General features: G+C 46.0%; 2 protein-coding genes across 7 annotated transcripts in view; both read left to right on the plus strand.

The window, feature by feature from the left end:
- Positions 1-947: 947 nt before the first annotated feature.
- SMKR1 (small lysine rich protein 1) lies at positions 948-8,033 on the plus strand. 3 transcript variants are annotated; one of them, XM_075599332.1, is made up of 4 exons: positions 953-1,089; positions 1,452-1,550; positions 2,940-2,988; positions 7,515-8,033. In XM_075599332.1, exons 3-4 carry the CDS (start codon positions 2,986-2,988, stop codon positions 7,761-7,763), a joined length of 252 nt encoding a protein of 83 aa, XP_075455447.1. In that variant the 5' UTR covers positions 953-1,089; positions 1,452-1,550; positions 2,940-2,985; the 3' UTR covers positions 7,764-8,033. The 3 variants fall into 3 exon arrangements, with proteins under 3 accessions (XP_075455446.1, XP_075455447.1, XP_075455448.1); XM_075599333.1 differs by having other exon boundaries at positions 981-1,136; XM_075599331.1 differs by lacking the exon at positions 1,452-1,550 and having other exon boundaries at positions 948-1,089.
- An 8,095-nt stretch (positions 8,034-16,128) lies between these two features.
- Positions 16,129-16,304, plus strand: part of NRF1 (nuclear respiratory factor 1) — a 73,688-nt gene continuing 73,512 nt past the window's right edge. For all 4 annotated transcript variants that reach the window (XM_075599338.1, XM_075599335.1, XM_075599337.1 and 1 more), the window contains exon 1: positions 16,129-16,216. The gene's annotated coding sequence lies outside the window, so the exon portion shown is untranslated. The remainder of the gene's footprint in view (positions 16,217-16,304) is intronic.

The raw sequence follows: 16,304 nt of genomic DNA on the forward strand, positions 1-16,304 counted from the left end.
CACGTCCATAGAAGGACAAGCCGTGCGGACGCTCCGCGCTGAGCCCCGGCATCCTCAATGAGGATGTCTTTAGAGGGGGCTCACGCGAGCGTCCGCAGGCGTGCTGACGAGTTGGATTTTTCAGCCGACAGCCATGCTGTTTATCAGCGTGCTGTCGGCTGAAAACATCTAATCAGCGCGAAGCAGCATAAACATCACGGCGCCGTGACGTTGATGTCGGTGCGTCACGGGCGATTGGTCCAGCGACGTCACTGCCCCGCCTCCCTCTGCTTCCCGATCGCGGACGCTGGCTCGCCTGCATGGGCATGAAATCGCTCATGCTTGATCAGAGAGGAGAGACAGAGAGACAGAGAGACAGAGAGGACAGACAGAGACAGAGAGACAGAGAGGAGAGACAGAGGACAGACAGAGACAGAGAGGAGAGACAGAGACAGAGAGGAGAGACAGAGAAGAGAGACAGAGAGGCACAGAGGAGAGACAGAGAGGCACAGAGGAGAGGCAGAGAGACATAGAGGAGAGACAGAGAGACAGAAAGACAGAGAGACAGAGAGACAGAGAGACAGAGAGACAGAGAGACAGAGAGACAGAGAGACAGAGAGACAGAGAGACAGAGAGACAGAGAGACAGAGAGACAGAGAGACAGAGAGACAGAGAGACAGAGTGTGTGTGTGTCGTCGCGCTACTATTGGCGCCAGGAGTCTGTGATGAACGCGCGCGCGTGCGCACGTCGCGTAGTGAGCTGTGTGAACGGGGCAATACATAGCACACACTGAGTGTATTACTGTCCCTGGCTGGAAATAAACACAAGGCTTTAGGAATTACTCCCAGGGCACACGGCCATTTCCTGCCTTTTTTGATGTCACGCGACTTTTTTTTTCCCGGGCTTTTTGTAAACCCTATTTCTCCCCGTGACGTTCACTTCTCGCGCGCTCCCTCGCCTGCCCGTCTCCATGGCAACGCCCCAGCTTGGCGTCTGCATAGCAACGCCCCCTCTCTCTTCCCCTGCCGGTCAGCTCGAGCTTCGGCGTGTCCATAGCAACGCACGATGTAAACAAGGCCGCGGCCGGAGCGCTAACCGGAGCACAGTGGGTGAGGACAGGTCCATATATATATAAAAAACAGTAACGTGCCAACAGGTCTGGTTTTATGTATATACAATGTGTTTGTGTTTATATATATATATATATATAGCTAAATTAGGGTATATAAAACATGCATAAATATATGATGTCTTTAGATATTAATATATATATATATATATATATATATATATATATATATATATATATATATATATTAATATGTGTGTTTACATATATATATATATATATATATATATATATATATATATATATATATATATTTCAGTGGGGCCCCTCTTTTCTGCGTTCTGCTAATACAGCGTTTTTCCATGTACATTATGTCCTGCGCTTGTTGCGATTTTTCGGCAGTTTGTGGCACAACGCGCTCAGCGTCTGAGTCCGGAAAGGGCGTATTGTCGGTGATTCAGTCTGTGTCAGTGGCTAAGCTAAGGATAACAATATTTTAAGGTAAGCCATGTCTGTGCGTATATTCATTTTACTGTCGTACTGTTTTTTTAGGCATAGCTCTATTGCGCACTTAATATATGATAGTGTAAACATGTGATTAGGCTTTTATATGCATTCGCAAGTGAAAAAAAAGGCTATGTTCCACTTTTTGCCGATTTGAGCTTTTTGGCGGGGGTCTGGACCCTAACCTGCCGTATGAGTGGGGCCCTACTGTTTATATATATATCAGTGGGGTCTCTCACACAGGTCTGTAATTACGCCTGAGATTCCCTTAGTAGGGTTATCTAACTGGCGCCTCGCAGGGTGTTCCAGGACATTTGGTCTCGGCCGCTTTGCTGCGACCAAGTCGCTGCCGTTGTTTAGCCGCTCTGCTGTATTTTGTTATGGGAGCTACCCCCGTGCTTGCGCGCCTGCTGGCAAAGAAGCGCGTTCACGCGGCAGCGTTTTGAAAATACAACAAATGTTGTTGACGTCAGTGCGCATGAGTGGTTCAGCCAATGAGGGTGAACCAGCTTTGTGACGCCCCCGCCACGCATCTACAATCTCCTGCAGCCAAGTTCACAAATAGTTTGGGCTGCAGGAGTGCGCGCGGTGGTGCGCTCGTTCGCACGCGGCCGCGCAGGGACCAGAATCCCAGCCTTATGCTGCCTCCTACCCTAAAAACCTTACCCTCATTCCCAACCCTAAAAACCTTACCCTGAAACCCCTATCCTTAACCCCCTACCAATGTCGGATTTAAAAAAATGCCGCCCATAGGCACTTACCTGGTGTCTCCCCCCAGCGCCGCGCCGTTGCCGTGGCTCATGCACGATTGACGCTTGCAGGCTATTCATGCGCGACCGGCAAGTGCCAATCGTGCATGTGCACGAGCAACTGACAAACGCCGATTGCGCATGCCGCCCCCAAATTTTGACGGCCGGGCCTAATGGGAAGTCCGTCACTGTCCCTTACCCTAACCGCTCAAACCCCTTAAATTACCTTAAGTTATTGGCGAAACGGGTGGTGGCTGAGTGTCCAGCGACGGAGCGGCTGCGGTGAAGGATCCCTCTGCGCCAAAACACCAGCTCTAACATGGTCGCAGCAAAATGGACATCCGATCTCGCCCGCATGGGGCCTTGATGTGACCCTCAGACTCTCAGCTGCCCAAGCAACTAGAATAAGGCCGTGCTTATACCAAATGCGGCTAGACCCGCGATGCCGCACGCCGCCAAAACAAATCCATGTTTTCCACTGGGCGCGCACTAAGTAAATCTGTATGTATCTATAGTACAAAACGCGTGGGTTTGTGTGTATTATGCCTGGGTCTAACGTGTGAAAAATGCCTGTCCAACCTGTCCCCAATACTGGCCATTCCTACAGCATCTCTCACGTCCATTTCCCTTTGTGCAGGACCTGGCCTGGTGGAAATATAATCCCTTTCTCCACGCTCCTGACAATGGTAATGTATTTTCTGTATCTTGTTCATTGCCTTAACGTGTCAATAACGACGGTGATAACTGCGTAGCATTTGTACAGAGCTGCCAGTGCAATTTAACTCAGACACAAGTTGGCTGGCCTTTATTTAACAGGGAGGGGTGGGAAGGGGCGGGTTACACTGATGGTCAAAGCGCTGGGGTGAGACCTTTAAATAAGGAGGTCAAATCGGGGAGGTTCATGGAAATGTATCTATTAAAATATTTTGAGCAGTGCGGATTGCAGTTTCTGTCATTTCCCTGCGGAGGAAACGACTGCATGAGAGTGATGTAATCAGGCTATCAAATGGCATCGCCTCATCTTCATTTGCAAAGGACAAGCTTCGAGATTTGTTGAATATCACTGTTCTTGCCCGTGGAAGGGGGACATGCTCTGTACTGTAGATCAGTGGTAGCAAACTCCAGTCCTCAAGGGCCACCAACAGGTCAGGTTGGCAGGATACCCCAGATTTAGCACAGGTGGTGCAGTCGAAGACTGAGCCACTGATTGAGCCACCTGTGCTGAAGCAGGGATATCCTGAAAACATGATCTGTTGGTGGCCCTTAAGGACTGGAGTTGGCCGCCCCTGCTGTTGGGTACATTGATTTGAAGTGAGGAATTCCAATAACCAAAACAAAAAATAAACGTCTTATCAATGTATTTGGAAAGATGAAATAATCCTTAGAGTGATAGGTTTCCTTGTTTGTGTTCTGTGAGTAATGAAGATGCTTCAGCTCACTGGTTTCTGGGAAATGTATGCTTATCAAATAATTACTGTCCTTTATATCTCGGGCCAATGATCGCGCATTTATTTCTTTAAAAAAAAGCTAGGAACAAAATAATGACAGCAGTGGTATGGAAACTTTTAATTTCGTACCCCCCTGCCTGAGCTGCCCCCTACTCGCACCCCCCTCCTTACCTGCTCCTGGGCTTTGGCGGCATCATATGACGTTGTGTTGCCATGGCGGTGCATCGCCAAAGAGCAGGTAAGAGAGGCCTCACGCCTCCCCCGGCATTTAATTGAAATGCCTCGGGGAAGAGTGCAGGGCCTCTGCAACCGCCGCGCCCCCCCCCCTACAAAATCCCGAGCACCCCTGTTTGCGCACCCATGGTGCATAGGATCCAACAATGTATCAACAAAGACATCAGATTTTCATCTCTCCAAAGCTTTTAGCTATCAGGGAAGTATTCATTTAAAATGTTATATTATTTAAAAATAGAGGTAGTTATTAGCTTTTGTAAGGCACCTAGCAACCCCCCCATCTCAGTTTTTATTTTTATTTACAGACTCGGTACCGAGGCTGAACATTGCTATTCTTAGCTCCTGGGACCCGCCGGTTCCAAAGTTTTTGTACCTTTTTATGTGGTGGTGTGGTGGATTCCCTTGGAAAATCAATATGGCTGCCACCCAGGCCTCACTCCCACGGGATAATAGAAAGGCCTCAGCATCGTCAGAACAGCAGCCATCTTTGATTTTATTCTCATTTTGCTGACACACAAAAAGAGAATTCTCTTTGGAGTCTGGGTCCCTGGAGCTAGGAATAGCGCGGTTCAGCCCTGGGGGACCCCAAGTTCCCAATTCTATATATAAAAAAATGGAGGGATTGCTGCTTTAAAATGCTTTCAAAAAACGGTACACCTGCACTGCCCATACACAGAAATATAACACAAGCGATAGGAATTTTGGACAAACAGCCCGCTAGCCAATCTCGCTTCGAAGGGGTCGGCCCATTCACTGACTTGCATTGGGGTCAGGCTGATAGTAACTTTTTATGATCAGAGCATCCCTGATAAATTGGATGTGTATGTTGCGCACTGAGCCGTCACATGCAGCTGGGGATGGATAAGTCATTCTTAAAATATAGATTTACAAATGAATAAGCAAATGATTTCCTCACAGGAACCATCCCAGGCCCTTAAAAGCATGAGTGTAATTCAAGAGTGCACACGGAGAAGCACATTCAGTAATCCGATCTTCCATACATTGAAGGTCAAAATAACAGAGAAAGAAAAGAGAATTTCAGACAACACAAACAGATTACAGAAGATACACGTTTTTGAAGCCCAGACAGATTTGCATTACTGTGATAATATATAATGTTCTGAAATACCAACTGGTTGGAAACGATCTTGAAGTCCGATACAAATTTACTTTAAACTATGTTAAATTGTAACCTGTGCGGGATCTCAGTCTGACCATGGTCATTTTACATATCTTCTTTCCATTCGTTTTTAATTCACAGTTATTATACGTCAATTGCAATCATGCAGCCACCCCTGGGGTGGAACCCTGGCAGTACCCTTGCACTCCGTCCGGTCTGCATGGAACAACGATGTTACCCAATTTCAGTGATAATCAGATACTTTTCTAAATTATTAGCCAAAAATCACAGGCAGCTCCATTCACTAAAGTATGCACACTGTCAGAAATTACACTCATAGGGATCTATTTTTCACAGCATTCTGCTTCCATGTGTAAAGAATATAAGATGCAATAATGCTTAATTTGATCATCCTGTAAGGGAGCACTGTGTGCTTGTGGCAGACACATTTTGGGTCCAACCCCTCTGGAAAATTAACGTGGTATATTTTAAGTATCACTATCCAGCTTCATACAATAACTTATTTAAGTGTTACATAGTAGATGAGGTTGAACAAAGACATATGTCCATCAAGTTCAACCTATGCTAAATTTAGACGACAGATACTTTATCCTATATTTGTATTTACAGTATCTTGAGCCAGAGGAAGGCAAACAACCCCCCCCCCCCCGATAAACATCATCCAATGATATCTCATAATGAGAAAATTACATTCCTTCCTGACTCCAAATATTGGCGATCAGATTACTCCCAGGATCAGCATCCTTCCCATGTTACTTATTTGGTATATCCCGGTATACCTTTCCTTTCTAAAAACAGTGTCCGTCACAGTCTCCATGGGTAATGAATTCCACATTGTAACTGCCCTTACTATAAAGCAGCAGTGCGCAAACTGGGGGGCGATTAACTGCAGGGGGCGCAAACTGGGGGGCGATTAACTGCAGGGGGCGCAGGGTTTACAGAGGCCCCAGACGCTTCCAATTAAATTAAGTGCCGGGGAAGCGGCGAAGGCCTCTATAAACCTTACTTACCATGGTTCTGCCGGCATTTGGAGACGCCGGGAACCACGATAAGGAGAAGGGAGAGAGGGAGGGGGGCGTGCGGAGAGCAGGACAGCCGGCAGGGGGGCATAGGGAAAAAAGATTGCACTCCCCTGCTGTAAAGACCCCTTTCCTTTGTTGCTGGTGAAATCTCCTTTCCTCCAACCTTAAGGGATGACCCCGAGTCCTTTGTACTGCCCTTGTGATGAATAGTTCTTTTGAAAGCTCCTTGTACTGTCCCTGAATATTTATTTATCTATTTATAAAATGTTTTACCAGGAAGTAATACATTGAGAGTTACCTCTCCTTTTCAAGTATGTCCTGGGCATAGAGTTAAGAGAAATAATACATGGTTACAAATACAGTTACATAAATGAACAGGGTATACATTATATACAAGACATTGCATGCACAGTTAAAGATAATATATAATATAGGCTTATCAGTTACAGACCAGATTAAAATGTGAGACAGCCTTAGTTTTGAAAGAACGTAAACTGGTGGTGGATGTGAGAGTCTCCGGTAGGTTGTTCCAGTTTTGGGGTGCACGGTAAGAGAAGGAGGAACGGCCGGATACTTTGTTGAGCCTTGGAACCACGAACAGTCTTTTGGAGTCTGATCTCAGATGATAAGTGCTGCATGTGGTAGGGGTGAGGAGCTTGTTCAGATAGATGGGTAGCTTGAACAATACACAGAACCCCAGCAAGCTCTTTTTGGGAACCCCTGAGCACCCACAAAATATATGTATATAAGTGTCAAAAAGGAGAGCTATTGAGCATGACAATCGTATACAACAAGGGACAGAGAAGCCCAATGCTGCTTCCAATATGACAAAAATACACAGTAAAATACTTATATATTCTTTTGAAAAAGGGTCACAGGCTTACAATGCTTTGGCCAAACGGTTAAACTAAATGACCCCTTTTCAAGAGAATATATAAGTATTTTACTGTGTCTTTTTGTCATATTGGATGTAGCATTGGCCTTCTTTGTCGCTAGATGGGTAGCTTGCCCAGAAAGTATTTGAAGGCAAAACAGGAAAGGTGAACTTTGCGCCATTTTAGTACCTGCATTTTAAAGTTTTGTTTCATTGGGCCACATTAAGTATTGCTTCATACTCATTCTCATGGAGAGAGTCCAAAAGTGGTAACAAAGGAGGGAGAGGACGTAGGTGGTATTATACCTTTATCATGCCATATCAACTCCTCCCTCTCCCTCCTTTGTTACTACATGGAAGAAAGGACCAGCACGGCCCCCCACCCTTCTCTGCCTAAAGTAATAATGCATTTCTTCAGATTCTCTGAGATCTGGAGATCTTATTCCCGAACTTCCGTTTGATTGAATGTTTGATTTGAGTATCTTGATTTCAGCCTACCAAAAGTGCCAAATCCAAAGGGTCGGGAAAATCCAGCGGCACGGGCAAGAAGTCAAAGAAGTCTAAGAAGAGCAAAACTCCCAAACCCCCCAAACCCGAGGTGGACATCCTAAGCCCAGCCGCCATGCTAAACGCTTACTACATCTCCCACAATGCTGCGGACTGCTTGGGATTCCGAGGCTTCAGCTGGCCTGATGCACCCAAAAAGAAAGGGAAGAAAGGGAAGAAGGGCAAGAAGAAGTGACTAGTGCCAACGTTGGCAAATTTCCAAGATCCGTCAGTGCCACATTTTAAGAAACACTTGAGGAACTGTAGAACCAAGAAGTGAACTTCCGCACATGGCCATAAAACCCATCGCCGTGCCCTTTGGTGCTAAGCACCATCTTTGATTGGCAGTCTTCAGTTTCTAGTAATAAATTGTAGAGTCTCTTGCCAATGTAACGTTATGTTTTTTCTTTACGACATCGTTTTACAGCACAAAATAAAAAGCCGCATCTGTTGTGTTTTTTGTATATTCTATTTGTAATAAGATTATTGACCATTGACACCTCCCCTAGAAACCACCTGGCATCTTGTGCAGCCTTTACTAGTAGTAAGAGTAGAAAGGACTTTGTACTACATGTTTTTGGAAGGCTTTCCATAAGCTGATATAAGCAATACTATGGTGTAAGCCCACTACTGGGGGACATATATAGACTGTACGAAATGGAACAAAGAAGCACAGCCTGTTTGAGTAGGTGTATTGAACAAATATAGACTTTAACTGTGATAGGATGCCCTGCTTTAAGACTGGGGAAAATATGGAAATGCTGCCAGGTTTGCTGGCATTTTAACTTTGCAGTCATCATTAAAGGGGAGCAATCTTTCCTAACTAACCTACAGGAATGGAATCAGAGGGGAAGGGGGATCCTGGTGAAGCTACCAGTATGACTTCATTTTTAAAGGGGATTTAAATTGCTGTCCAATAGGAAGCCAGAACCAATGATGTTGCAGCTTCCTACTGGTCTGAGGTATGGAAGCCATTTCGTTTCCCTTGTGGGAGTTTTTATCCCAGTAACTTCACTGGTAAGTATTTTGGGAACTGGGGTTCCCCATGAGCTGAAAATAGTGGTGTTTGGCTCAGTGGGGACCCCCGATCCTACCCTGTAAAAAGAAAAGGGGGGGTCTAATTAAAAATGAGTAGGAGGACCTGCTCCTTTAAGTAATATGTTGGGTTATTTAACAAAGTCTTCTAGGAAAAAAAGGCTGGCAATACTAGTGCAAAAACAGCATCACATTTACTAATAAAAACAATTCTTGTTTTATTTTGCAAAATAAGTTACTTTGTTTGGTGAATCTATTTTTTAGTTTAGTGGTACAATTATGCAGCTCCGATAGAGCTGCGCTGTGCTTCACATGGCTTTTATATTGAATTAGCAATTTGCAGATGCTCCTTTACACTTTGAGCCACTCTTTGTTAACTGGCAGAGTTGCATTTACTTGTTATTTAGCTTTGTTGGGATTCCTATTTACAGATAGGATCATGAGACTAGATTGTTAGCGAGTGAGAGTTGCTACAATAGTGCAGGGTGTTTTGCAGCCATTACATATTTTCATATCTGAATAATAGGGAGTTTCCTACTCTCCATGTGATCATTCTATCATCAAGTTATTAGGGAAGAGGCAGTAATGATATTTAGCTCATACTTCCATTAACACTTCTACCTCGGGTATCCATTACACCAAGAAAGTAAATATATCTGGTTATGGTGCCACTTACACGATTGAATGACCTAATTGTGGCACATATCCCTAGAGTGGAAATTGGTTCCTATCAGGTCTGGACAGTCCACACATATCAATACATGTGCAATTGATTCTGACTTGTCCATTTATATGGCAGTAACTTCACTACATTACACCCATTAGGGTATGAACACAAAACAGGGATACCTGGCGCTTAAATATCACACAGTCCATGGGATGTAACGTCCATGTGAAGGTAGATGTCCTTTATGAGACCCATCCCTGAATGTCCAATTGATGGAGATGAAATTGCTGATAACGCCTGCTAGAAGAAATGAAACACACCATTGCGCGGTATCTCAGAACTACGACACACTCAAGCAGACAATGGCAGTGCCTACTTACAATCCATCAAATAAGCCGTGCAGGGGAGACAATCTGTGCTTTAACCTCTTCTTATCTGTCAACACGAATCCCACGTGTTGGTCTCGCTGATCCGTGGTCCAATTGCTATCAGGTACTTCCCCCAATGGTTGCAGTTGGTCACATGGAGAGAGCAAGAAGCACAGAATAGTGTAGATGACACAAACAATTTATTTTAAAACAGCGAACGCAGCCAATAAAATACTCACATAAGCGGTGAGTGCACGAACTTCACTAAAATGCCGTCCGCATCGTGCAAAGATTTCCCTCAGAGCCTTGTTTTAAAATAAATTGTGCCATCTACACTATTCTGTGCTTCTTGTATTGTATGTAAGTTGGAGAGATACTTACTTCATGGGACACCTTGGCAGCTATTGATTATTGATATCAATATTAATTACTGAGTAGTAGCGCTGTTTAGTTTATAGTTTCACATGTGTAGCACTTATTCACCTTTAAGGTCAAGCGCTGTTTAGTTTAGGGTGATTTTTAGTTAATTTTTGTGTACACCCATTAGGGTATTTACTGGTAGATTAATTCTACCATTCCAATAGCCAATCAGTATCTCTTACAGTGGACATTATGATGTAGCCAACCACCTGTCATTTTAATTTTTAAATATACACACTATAATTATTATTTCAGCAAGTGTAGACATATATTAGTTTAATAATCAATAAATGTTACATTTTAAAAGCCCTGGTTTGCACCCTGGTGTGCTTCTTTCAGAGGTTAACTGGTTATTCTAGTTATTCCTCAACCTTGATAATATTTTTTTATTTTGCCCTAGTGTTTTAGGCTGTAGTGCAGGGGTGGCAAACTCCAGTCCTGAAGGGCCACCAACAGGTCAGGTTTTAAGGATATCCCTGCGTCAGCACAGGTGGCTCAGACTGAGCCACCTGTGCTGAGTCAAGAGACTGAACCACCTGTGCTGAAGCATGGATATCCTTAAAACCTGACCTGTTGGTGTCCCCTGAGGACTGGAGTTTACCACCCCTGCAGTAGACATTGATAAATACCCCTAAAACTGTCAATAACAAAAAGCATCAACAATACATTTCCATTTAGTGGTTACACGAAAATACAGCTGAGGCGATTTTGGTAAAAATGATACAAAACCCTAATTCTATACCTAATTATAAAATATTGTGTAAAACCAAAGTACACCGATAGAATATGGGAGCAGAGTTATATATCGCAGTTATGTTGCACAGTCACAGGGGGGTTGTATAGTAATGATGAGCACATCTCTACAGTACTGTATAGTACAGTAATGAGTATCTGTCTACAGTCCCAAACTCCCACTGTTCCTTTCTGAGAATTTCCTGTAACTACTCTTCTGCCGCAGATCAGCAGTGCATTGTGAAAGGTACAAAGTAGATGAACTCTGCAGAGTGTGGCCTGTCTGAAATGCTAATTTTAGACAATCCCCGATTTACAATAATACCCCCACAGTATGGGGTTCTCTCTTCCCATGGATGCAGCAGGAAGAACCCTACACCGTGACAGCTTGAGCTGAGCAAAGAATCCCAACAGAATGTGAAGCCATGCTCTTCCGTGACCAAATTACACCTCCAACACATCCCCCCCAAAAACCGTTGACCAACACGGACAGCTGCTTCCATAGAGTGGGAGCTATTTATCAAAGTCAAAGTCTTAACTGCTAAAGTGTGGCGGAGAAAAATAACACGATTAGAAAAACTCTCGTTGTAAATGATGGGATTTAATTTCTTAACATAAATCTTGGGCTGTTTTTTCCATGCACCAATTCTGCAGCTGAGAGACTGAACCTCGGTATGTGCAACTGCAAAAGAATATGGGTCAGTTCTCCATTGGATGGTAAGCTCCGAATCCAAAAGGTTTGATGGGGTTTTGGTTATACCTGCATCATTTTGTGTACACTGTGAGCGCGATACACTAATAATTATTATTACCGTGATATAAATCGGATCCTATTTCTTGCATGATTATACAATCACATTGCCTGTAATGCCCTATTTGAGTTTTAAAGATGTGCAAGGCACAGATCGATAAATCCTATCCAGTGACGTGTGGAAAGTGGCATGGTTTTATGTAACAGGAATAAATATCTCTGTACTCTTCAACAGATGACAAACATATCCACAACATACAGAAGTTTCAATTACACTTCGGGAACAATTAAGCCTACTGATAGCGTATCAAGAAATTGTGAAGTCTCTCAGCTGTAAAACTGGAGCAGCACCAGTACAAATGACTGGCATCAGATTTATCAAAGGAAAAAGTCCAATTGCTTTCTATGGGATTTCTCTGTTAAATTACGTATGTTATTTGTACTAATTAAGCCCCAGTTTTGGAACTGGGAGACTTCAGTAAAAACAACCCAAACCTTTGACATTTATAATAATTCAATATGCTGTGAAGAATGGAGGGTGTTGAAAGCTGCTTCATGCTATATTGAGGGGTGCTATGGATCTGTGTTGAGCAGTGAACCCACATTTCAGCTGGAGTAGTGATTCTGATTCTCTACTCTTTTTTTAACGCGATGAATCTGCTTATAAACGATATTGAGACCGGTGCAATAATCATCAGTTTATCAGTGGTTACACTAAGGCCGAGTCCATAGAAGGACAGGCCGTGCTGAGGCGTGCGGACGCTCAGCGCTGAGCCCCTGCATCCTCAATGAGGATGCCTTGAGAGGGGGCTCGCGCGAGCGTCCGCAGGCGTGCTCAGGCTTTGGAGTTTTCAGCCGAGCGCCAAGCTGTTTTTCAGCGCGCTGTCGGCGGAAAACCTCCAATGAGAGCGGGGCTGCGTCAACGTCACGGCGCCGTGACGTCGGCGCCGTGACGTTGACGTCAGTGCGTCGCGGGCGATTGGCCCAGCGACGTCACTGCCCCGCCTCCCTCAGTCTCCCCCCACCTCCGATCGCGGACGCTGGCTAGCCTGTATGTGCATGGAATCGCACAGCTTCTGCAGGCGAGCGTCAGCGCGGTGCAGCACGGCTCCCCCCCTCTATGGCCCGGGCCTAAGACTAACCCTGGCAAGAAGCTGAAATCAAAGACCCTGTTCTTTTTTTGCCAGACGGGAAACAGCAGGTTCCAGAGCTGAGCCACGTTCACGGGCTCCAGGGATACGTGTTCTGTCAATGCCCTGTGTGACGCGGGACAGTAAGTATGGGACAGTACCGCCGCTACCTTCAGCGGTAAGCTCATCTATCCCACACCATTCAGGTGACTTAAACACCGGCAGGTGTAAAAGAAAAGGACACAGCTCCATGAGAAGACAGAGTCCATATACAAAAAGGGGCGTTAGGCTGCAGCACGTCTACACGCATTCATTTGGATGGGAGTTAGTTTGTGCTGAAGCTTAGCACCCTTTAGTGAATATTGGCCACAGAGCGTTACAGAGAGATACCGTGTCACAGAGAAATAAAGTAGTTTTATGCACGTACTGTATCATTTTATATATTAGTTTAGTCCAATAAATATTGTTAGTCCAATAAAAAAGGTATCACCTAATACTGAAGAACTCATTTATTCTGCACTATCGCAACTGGACTAACACGGCTATTTTCTGCTTTATTTATATATATATATATATATATATATATATATATATATATATATATATATATATACACCAACAGTGTATGCAGCACTTTACAAAATTACAATTCAAGGTAAATAAGGTATACACATGTAGCCCCAGTCTTATTTTGCCCCCAGAGACCCCCCTCCGTGATTGCCGAGCGGTCGCGGGTGCCGCCGGAGCCAGCGACGGACCCGCCGGCTGCTCGCTCCGAGTCCCTGGAGTCCCTGGAGTCCCGGCGGCGCACCCGGCTAGCGGGGGCCGCCATTGCCGATGCGCGCGCATGTGCCGTGATCGCGCATGCGCGGGAACAGTTAGAAAGTTGCGGAGGCCATTAAGGACTCGCGCATGCGCAAGGCATGTGCGCACGCGGCCCCAATGCAAAGACAGCCTCCACGGGACTACAAGTCCCATGAGGCCTAGAGAGGCAGGCACCAGGTGTCCACAAGTGGCCAATGAGAGGCCAGGATTCACTAGAGGAGCATTGATACATTTCGCGGGCTTAGTGCAACGGCAGTTGGAGCTGGGAGAAGGAAGGGGAAGGAAGGGTGTAGGGAGCGAGTGGCTCCTACACCAGGTAAGGTAGTTCCCCAGATCCCAGGCAGGCCCCAATCCCCACCAGGGTAGGTGTTAGATCTCTACAGATCAGGTCCTTTTCTAGGGCAAGCAAAACACACTTCTCCCGGGAGCACATGGAACGCAACGGATATGGGATGCTTTCAAATAGTATATCATACGAGCTCGGAGCTGTAAGAATTCAAGGAGGCTCGTAGTTGAATTCCCACAACTGAGTTTTAATGGTTCACAAAGCAGGTTTTATACATAAGGCAGGGACAAAAATACAGTTGTCATCTGTTACAAATATGGGTACACATCTAAATTTACATGTAACCTCTACATAATGCCTTTTCTGTAGATCTTAAAACATTTAACTGCTGAGCAAGAGGAATATACAATGGTGACTTATAAGGCAGCCCTATCCTCTGTAGCCTTGTTTTAACAACATATGACAGGCACGAAACAGTTGGTCTAAAAGCTATTTACAATAGCCTCCCGTGAAAATAGCAAGGCCAGCGTATTCTGTTTAACCTTATCAATTCCAGAGCTGACAGAAGACAGTTTTAACCTTACAGTAGGGGGTAAGTACTGAGGGACGGCCCCTAGGTTAGGGACCCTGCCCTTAGCAGTGTGTGGAGTGTGTAGTCTTGTCAGTGTCACGGCTGTCAGTGCTGTGTGTGCTGACAAGTAGGCACAGTGTGTGTGTGCAGCACGGTTGCTGCAGGTACAGTGAGTGCAGTGTGTTTGCTGCAGGTGTTAGGTTGAGTTAGTCAGAGAGGATCCGGGAGGTGAAGGGAGAGGTAGAGTGGGTGCAGGGGGTCCGTGACCCACCTGCATAGGACAGGCTACCCCGTAGGCCCCTAGGAGTGTTCCATGAAGTCGCCAAAGGTTGCTGTGCTGCAGGGACGCCCATAGTGGTAGCGAGCATCACCCTTCACTGTGTAGACAGCTAGGGACAAAGGGACAAGCGTGCGGAGCAGGCTTGCTGGCGAGTCGTCTGTGACCAGACAGCTGGACATTGAGACCCAGGAGGCAGACCGCTGATTCATCTGACCCTTTGCGAAGAGGTACCGGTCACCGCCGTGACCGGAAGGTACTATAACAACAAGTGCACCAACACCGGTCAACAGGCGCTGATCCCCCCTTAGGCTAAGCTCTTTAGGAACACTGAGCGAGTGGCTAAAGAACTGAGCCTATACCAACATTACCGTACACGGACACGGTGTGGAGCACGCGGTAGCGGGACTGAGACAGTACTCATTAGGAGCGTGGTTGAGCCACTACCGTTATAAGGACGGTACCAGTTATTAGGGTGTTAGGCATTGCTGCTAAGGTTATGCGTTAGTATATGCTACATGTGTGAGATTGATATGTATTATTGCTACGTTGCATTATAGAGTGATAAGGTTGCCGTGCATTATCATTATTACAGTAAAGTTGGTTGCATCACATGTGTGTGTATGTATTTCTTGCCCAGGGGAATCTCACATCACGGGGATTCTGGGTAAGTGGAGGCGCTGCGCTACAATAGTTACCCCAGGCACCCAGCTAGCGGAAGCTCAGATCTCCTGGATCCGCAGGTGTTGTACAGTGACCAGTAGTTCCTTTGGGAGGGTTCAGAAAAAGGGCTACACACACAATAGGGAGAAATACAACATGTAAATAAAGTGTCAGGTTTCCCATTAGGCCTGGGTCCAAAGCGGCAACATTTTGGGGCATCAAAAATGTCTGCCCCATTCGCATTTGCCGCACCCTTGGACCTATCTGACCTAATGGGAAGGACGTACTTGTGCCGGCCGCCTCCATTTTGCCGCCCTGCTTCTCCTTCAAAATCGAGCGTCAAATGACGCCGTGGGTGTCACACGGTGTCTCGTTGCCACGGTGACATCACGACGTCACGTTACCATGGTAATGCAGCGCCGCACGATGTCACGTTGGTGACGTTCGCGTCGTCGTTTGACGCTGGATACTGAAGGAGAGGCAGAGCGGCAGGCACAGGCAAGCGCCTAAGGGTAAATGACCCTCCGCTGGGTAAATGAAAACTTAAGGCAATGAAAGATCCTGCCGCAAAGAGCTTACAATCTAAGTAGTTTTATTGTATCTACAAGCCAGTGAGTGTACTTTACAAAGTGAAAAAAAAGACATACTTATTTGAAATGTACTTTTTGGGGGCCTAACCCACAAACATTAGGATAATGGGAGTCCCAGCAGCATTATTACTGAGGAGGGGGGATCAGTGCAATATAAGCATGCGGGGAGCGACCTTCCCAACATGGAGGCCGAGCCCAGTCGGCACGTCGCTGACGTCACGGCGGCGCTGACGTCGATCCCCAGTGCTGGCCGCGTGCTGCGTGGGCTGCCATTGCAGAGAGGTCCCTGCTCGGGTGTCACGGCGCAGGCCCGCTGCAGCGCAGCCGCTCTGAGGTGAGTGCCCTACCGCGCAATCTCAGCCCTGGCGCAGCCGCAGCACGGAGCTCGGGCTGCGGGGCTCTGCCAGCAGCGGCGGCACTAA

The sequence above is a fragment of the Ascaphus truei genome, chromosome 5 (assembly GCF_040206685.1).
Source record: "Ascaphus truei isolate aAscTru1 chromosome 5, aAscTru1.hap1, whole genome shotgun sequence".
Taxonomy (NCBI): Eukaryota; Metazoa; Chordata; class Amphibia; order Anura; family Ascaphidae; genus Ascaphus; species Ascaphus truei.